General features: G+C 41.3%; 1 protein-coding gene across 1 annotated transcript; it reads right to left on the bottom strand.

Moving 5' to 3' along the window:
- Window positions 1–3,090: 3,090 nt before the first annotated feature.
- Window positions 3,091–7,437, bottom strand: LOC115540859 (dynein light chain 4, axonemal). The gene is made up of 4 exons (XM_030352456.1): window positions 7,323–7,437; window positions 6,719–6,808; window positions 5,980–6,063; window positions 3,091–4,665 (listed from the first exon to the last, which is right to left on the bottom strand). Exons 2-4 carry the CDS (start codon window positions 6,788–6,790, stop codon window positions 4,501–4,503), a joined length of 321 nt encoding a protein of 106 aa, XP_030208316.1. The 5' UTR covers window positions 6,791–6,808; window positions 7,323–7,437; the 3' UTR covers window positions 3,091–4,500.
- Window positions 7,438–7,500: the final 63 nt, after the last annotated feature.

Raw genomic sequence — 7,500 nt, 5'->3', positions numbered from 1 at the left:
AGCCTGTGGGGAGGGACTGCACGCGGAGCTTCCCTAACGATGATCAGCCTCACCTGTGCAATGTTGGCCCACAGTCAGGTGCCTCTCTGGCTCCCTGGAGCAACAGCCTTGTTTTGGCTTCTAGTTCCTGTTGGGGATCTTGTATTTTAGTTCTCACTGCTGTGCTTTGTATTTAGTTTGATGTTATTTCGGTAGCCGGTCCTACGGCACTCAATGTGGACGGCCCAGTTGTTTCCTCTCTTTTGTTGTGTTGAGACAGATCACCCCTTTTGCCTTTCGGTTTGTTACGTCTCATGGGTTTGAGCCGCTCCAGATAGGGGTTGTAACACCGCTGGTTGTAAACAACACGGTCCCCCCGTCCCCTTACTTAACACTACTTTCCACCAAACACGCAGACTGCATGACACAGACTCTTTTTCCTTGTTCCTCAAACCCGTCCCTATCTTTCACTCCTCTTTTCACCTATAGCAGCTACCTGGGTTTTAAAACGGTTCAGTCTTTTACAGGGTTGGAAAGTTCAGGCTTTGTTTGCAGCAATAATGTCAGTTGGACCAAGGATTCAAAATAGAGGTTGCCTTGCCTTTTTATACTAACATGAAACCCTCTGTGCACAGAAGGATACAGATGCTTAAACAGATACACACACACGCACGCACGCACGCACACACGCACGCACACAATGACACATTCATATTGGAATGGACACGCACGCCTGTGGTTGGTCTGCATGGACCTACACTTTTTCACACACTTGCCTGTGCTTTGATATGCATGACCTATGCACGTACACACACACACACACACACACATGCACGCACACACGCACATACGCACGCATGCACACAATGACACATTCATATTGGAATGGATTTCAACTTTTCTTAATTATAGCAGTCCCCGCAGCAGTTGGTGAATGAAACATGAAACTCTTCTTTAATGTGATTCGGTCCTCTTTTGACCTTCCCTTCATGTCAATTTTTCTTTTTCTTTTGCACTCTATTTCTCTCTCTCCTTTTCTATGCTGCTGTCCACTGTTTCTCTTTTGCCCCCTCTTTGTCATTCACTTTCGCACCGACTCTCTCTCTCACTCGCTCTCTCTCCCCCTCATTTCCTCAGCTCACTCAACCACTTCAGATTTTTTTTTCAAAACACATACAACAAATCAATCATACATACACACACATACACATACACACGCACTCGCACAAAAACTCAAACAAACGTACAAACACGCCCACAATCGCATTGAACAGCACTCACACACACACACATATAACATCACTCACACACTCAGTGGCACAAACATTCAGGGACAGACACATCCCTGAGGTTGTTGCTAGGAGACGACAGCTACCTGTGGACTGATGGGGGCACTGTCTCAGCACCGCGCCGGCCAGACGTCATCTCAGGATCACTCAATGTCTCCTGGTGATTCATGGCTGTGCCACTGCTGCTTTCAACACCCAGTGAAACCCAGAAAGGTTAAGGTTTTTGATGAAGGGATTTTACATTTATTTTACCAGGAAGTCACACCTCTCCTCTAGGAGACCTGTCAAATAAAGTAAGTTATGCAAGTTTAGAGATAAAGAGAGGATTCCTAGTCTCAGAAAAGTGTAGCCGCATTTGGGTGTTTCACTCACAAATGTGTGCATTAACCGATGTAAGTTGCTTTGGATAAAAGCGTCTGCTAGATGTGCTAATTGTAATTGTAATTAAATTCCCTATGTCAAAAGCACATTTGTAAGCAACATCCCTACCCTAATAATAATTCTAAATTCACTGTAAGCCCCTGAGGTTTAATCTTTATCTCGTATGCTCCTCGGTTAAGACTGAGAAGACTCCCCGTCAGCCCCATAACGTTGTTTGGGATGGAATATGACCTATTTATTGTTATTATCAAATACCACTGGCTTGCGTTGTCAGTGTGACTCTGCAAGTCAGTTTGAATGAATATTTAACTTAGTCAGGAGGACCAAGCTTGAAAGTGGGGAGATATAAAGAGCATCAGCAGTAAATAATGAATGGGAGCCAGCCTGGGGGGGCGGGGGGGGGGGGGACACACACTGTGTTGCTTCTGAGAAGAATCTCTGTAACAGAGAGAGCTGCACACTGACACCAACTGCCTCGCCTCCCTGCAACTGTTGACAGGGGGTTTATGAGGAAATTAATAATGAAGGCAGCAATTGTATTTCTATGTGAGAGTGCATGAGAGAGTATGTGTTTGTGTGTTCTGTTCGTTTTGTCACAGGGCAGGCTGACCAGTGGGGTCACAGTGTTTTGAGTAAACATGATTTCAACATCATCTTTACTTAAATCGCTCAGCAGATACTTTTATCCAGAGCGACTTGCAGTGAATTGAGATACGTCAGTATGGAGCAGGAATACATGTGAGGGTATCATGCTCAGTGACTGTTGATAATGGGCTAAGGAACCCAATTGGATTCCAACACACTGGTCGCTACACCGTCCTGCATGTTAATTCTACATTTGAGTCAGTTTTACCCTCGAACCACCCAAACGCATTTCATTATTATTGTGTTTACAGGCATACTAATTTTATTTCTGCTTTTTCACCATTTTGAAAAGTGCAAATTGTGATTTGATAGGGATAGGTTAAACGATAGTGATGACTGTGAAACAAATAGAATCATCCATAAGCTACTGAATTTCCAATGACTTGAGTTTAAAATGAGGGCATTTTGTTAGCTCATGCCTGGAATTTATCTGACTATAAGTCCTCTTTTTCAAAATAGAGTATTTATTCAATGAGAATGAGCCAGATGCCATGCAATCTTTCTTTCGGTATAGTTTAATGCCATAAGAAAGCATCACTCTTTTAAACGATCTTGACTAGCAAACAGTATAGCAGGGCTAAATTAGAGTGTTGTGCATTTCTCTGAACAAAATGGCCCTCTGAATGTTTACAAAATATATACTACATCATTGTAATGTGAAGGATATTATCATATTATAATAAATATTTTAAAAACAAATATCACAATTACCAGAGCAAAAAGCATGTGTTGACTGGTCTGTTTGAAGACAAAGACTGCATTGTAGAAGGCAGGAAGAGAAACGCTGCATCAAACATCTGTTTAAAACACAACTCGAAGTTTATTGTATCACCAGAACAGCACGCATACAGGTCTGTTCGCTTGGGTCTGTTAAAACTGGTATGAACGTAAAAGTAAAGCGTAAGAAAAACGTTGACATCAACAACATCAACCATAAGGTTGGGATTATTGTGGATCTGTACACCGGACGAGTCCTGAAACATGTCCTTAACTGAAGGAAAGCAGACCCTGGTCTGTAGTGTCTGGGCTGCACACGCACAGCCCTTCATCGTATTGAGACCACAGTGTTCAGCGTTGTTCCGTTTTTCACATGTGATCCCCAATCGTTGCATCAAAATATTTACACACATCAAAACTGTGTTGAAAACCTACAAAGTGGGGGGGACTGGGGACGGACAGAGAGAGTCAAAGGAAACAGAGCGTAAAGAATAACAAAAGTGTAGGGGAGGAAAAACATAAAGGACTATTGCAAAGAACCTTGGGCAGAGAGGAAAGACCTTTTTTCTAATTTCTTTTCTTCTTTTTCTTAAAAAATATTGTGTGTGTCCAGCACACACAAACATTCACACGTGCACACACAGTCCCTGAAGAGAAAAGTGGTTTAAAAAAAAATGGACAATGTGGAGAGACCCTGGCCGGATATACAGTATTATTGTAACAGAGTAATACGAATGCAATTAAAAAGACGAGAGAGAGGTTACAGCATCTGGGATACATGGAGGGAGAGGGTGTGTCTACGGAAGGGTGAGAAGCAGAAGGACGTGTCTAATCGGTGGAGTCTCTGAGCGAGAGCATACAGTACTCAGCATTTCAAATAAAAATAAAAATAAACATTTCAAACGCCTGTTTCAAAATAAAAATAAAAATAAACAGTTCAAATAAAACCACACGTTCCGAGTGATGGCTGGTACAGCCAAGATGGCCGGTTAATAAGTACACAAGGAAACCGACGCCGCTAACCGCGTGCAAAGTCACTAGCGCATCCCCCACACGAGGGTGGGTGAACCGTTTGCACCTCAAAGAGTTCCGAGATGCAAAAAACGTAAGAAAAATATAAAAACAAATATCTTATAATGTTATCATTCATAAAACGTTATGGCTGTAACTTTAGTTATATTATATGTCACTTAACAATAAAAGCCAACTATACAGTGGAGCCACATCCAGCCTGTGGGACACAGAGGTCCAGGACAGGACGGGATTGGCACCGAACAACCCTTTACATCAGCAGCCCATCGCAGTGTTAATAAATGGATACCATGAAATGAGCCCGCTCTTTTCCCCTTGTTTTATCAGAGTTTCTCCAGATCTACGTCGGGGACTCAGACAACCCGGTGGTTGGAGAGGTGAGGAGGGAAGATGGATGGAATGATGGGAAGGACGGACGCAATGGAGGACAGGCGGCGTGATGAGAGGAGGGGAGGGGCTAGGAACACTTCCACACGCACACGGCCAGGCTGCCTCCGAAGAACATGTAGAGCAGGTTCTTCACCTCGTGGGTCACCTCGAAGCCAAAGCCCTCGCCGATCACCACGTGCCACGAGCTGCCAAACTTCTTGTCCATGGACTCCTTGATCATCTTCGCCGCACTCTGAGAGAGAGAAACGGAAAGAGACCGGAGAGAGACGGGGGGAGGGAGTGAGTGACGTAGAGACATAGAGAAAGAGACAGACCAGATAGAGACAGGGTGAGTGGTAGTGAGAGAGATAGTGAGAGAGAGCAACAGAGAAAGAGAGAGAGAGACCAGATAGAGACAGGAAGAGAGGGAGTGAGAGAGAGAGAGCAACAGAGAGAGAAAGAGAGAGAGACCAGATAGAGACAGGGTGAGTGGTAGTGAGAGAGAGAGAGCAACAGAGAGAGAAAGAGAGAGAGACCAGATAGAGACAGGAAGAGAGGGAGTGTGAGAGATAGAGACAGAGAGGAAGATAGATAGATAGATAGATAGATAGATAGATAGATAGATAGATAGATAGATAGATAGATAGATAGATAGATAGATAGATAGATAGATAGATAGATAGATAGATAGATAGATAGATAGATAGATAGATAGAGACATGGCAAGCCGTTTTAACATTTAATCAGTAGGGCTGACTTGTAGTGATTTAGTTTTCACTAGTCAAAATGACCTTTCGAAATTTTTAAATGTTGTTTTGACTAGTTGAAACGTTAATTTAAGATAACTCTAAAACAATTTAGACATGATACAAAAATATTTTCCCATTCAGAAATGACATTTCAACTGGTCACAATTGATTTACATTTATGATATCTGTAATTCAAGAACGATTGCAGATATTTATGATGAACATTACCACTAGTGAGAATTTAATCTATCCATAATTAACATTTTGACTAGTGAGAACCTATTTGTAGAAACCATTAGAATTTCAACCACTCAAACTAACATTATGGATAAGTAGAATTAGAATATAACATGTCCAACTTGTACTTTCGATATCTCATATGTAGTTTGAATAGAAGTCAATGAGAAAAAATTATTAGTAGTAATTGAGTTATAGTTATCTACAATTAACATTTATATTAGTAATAACTGAATTGTTGATATCAGGAATTTGCATTTTGAATTGTAAGAAATGAATTGTATATATCTTTAATTAGAATTGTTGCTAGTTATTGCTCTAAGATTATGGATATGAAAACCTAACAATCTCTCTATTTGTTACTAGTTAAAAAGCAATTGCTGATATCTACCATTTACGGTCTTTGAATTTAATAGAATAAAGACATTTAGAGAGTGATAGATTTAAATTATTGACCTGAAACTAACTGGTATCCCATGTTCTGCAGAGCTGAAACAGCTGAATTCAGGTGATTCTGGGAATGCACTCATTCAAAATGTCTAGCATAAGCAGACGTGCCAGCATATTATTTACTCACACACCTCATTGTTTGTTGCAAACTTTTCACAGGCCGTCACACAGAGCTCCATAGTCTCGACCCTCATTTCCTCTGCCATGTCTGTGTGCTGGAGACACAAACACAGTTCATTAACACACTACCATGTCTAAAACACATACACACTGAAAGAATAAGCCAGGCCTCTGGCAGTTGGCCGGCTGCTTCTTAGGCTGAGTAAAAAGTGACACACTAGTCTGTGTCAGCTGGCACTATACATACGATCAAACAACAATGATAGAAGATGATCCATTTACTATTTGAACTATTGAACTATTACAATAACTGCTATTATGATTAAGTATACATTTTTATTGAATGTGACTGACTCACTACTACAATTGCATGCAATATCAATACAATAAATAATGTACGAATCAGTGTAAAACCCCTTACCCTTATGATCAATGTAATGCCCATACCCTTATGATCAATGTAACACGCATAGCCTTATGATTAATGTAATACCAATCCCCTGATGACCAATATAACACCCATTTCCCAATGGTTAATGTAACACCCATTTTCCAATGGTCAAAGTAACGACCATAACCTGATGCTAAATTGAACACCCATACCCTGATGATCTACGTAACACCCATACCCTGATGATCTACGTAACACCCATACCCTGATGATCAACGTAACACCCATACCCTGATTTGAACTGAACACCATACCCTTATGATCAATGTAACCCTGATGATCATTTTAAAACACCATACCCTTATGAGAGGAAAGCTGTGGAGTCTCTTGTAGTCTGCCTCTTCCTTCTTCCCCTCCCCTGTCTCAGCCATTCCGACTCGATCCAGCAGCTACACAGAGAAAACAGCACATCTTCACGAAGACAGCAGCACGTATAGCTTAGCTGACGCCTGTTTTTAAAAGTACATGCACCAATCAACAACCCTAACCAAACGTATTCATGACAGCCATTGAAAGGGACAGAGGAAGATGCATGCGACCCTAGCGTAACTCGATACAGGCTAATGTTTGGTTGCTAAGTTCATTCAATAGTGCTAGCAACGGCTAGCCATAGGAATCCTAGTATTTGTTATAACAGCATAATTGCTGATCTGGTAAGAATGACAAGTACAGCGTTTGCATGGATTATGGTTATAGTTCAATATATATTGAAGAGTTGAATATATAACTAACGTTACGGTTAGTAGAATTAGTAATTGTAGCTCGCGTTAGCTAAAAATCTTGAGTAGCAACCACTCTTTTCCATTGATGTTTTGTCTACAGTTTATAGATTTGACCAATCTCGTTAACGAAGTAGCGACTCACTTCTTTAATAAATTGAACACAGATACACTCGTTACTTACGCGACGTTTGCTCGACAAAAAGTTATTTCATGTGTAAGAGTCCGGTTGTTAAGGAGACATGTTTTAAACAAACGAGATGCCAGTGAAAGACAGCTCCGCCCCCTTTGCTTATACTGCTCCGCCATTGGCTCAGAGTTTACCGTTGAACTGAGCTGAAGAAGAAACCATGATGTCATCC

This window comes from Gadus morhua, chromosome 3 (genome assembly GCF_902167405.1).
Source record: "Gadus morhua chromosome 3, gadMor3.0, whole genome shotgun sequence".
NCBI classification, from domain to species: Eukaryota; Metazoa; Chordata; class Actinopteri; order Gadiformes; family Gadidae; genus Gadus; species Gadus morhua.
This window is presented reverse-complemented; position numbering and strand designations above follow the sequence as displayed.

Excerpts from the sequence above, each read along its gene's own strand:
- LOC115540859 (XM_030352456.1), bottom strand. The coding sequence starts at position 6,790 with ATGGCTGAGACAGGGGAGGGGAAGAAGGAAGAGGCAGACTACAAGAGA. Across the intron at positions 6,064-6,718 it reads ACAGCTTTCCTCTCATAAGG|CACACAGACATGGCAGAGGA; the intron begins GTATGGTGTTTT and ends TTGTGTCTCCAG. Across the intron at positions 4,666-5,979 it reads AGTTTGCAACAAACAATGAG|AGTGCGGCGAAGATGATCAA; the intron begins GTGTGTGAGTAA and ends TCTCTCTCTCAG.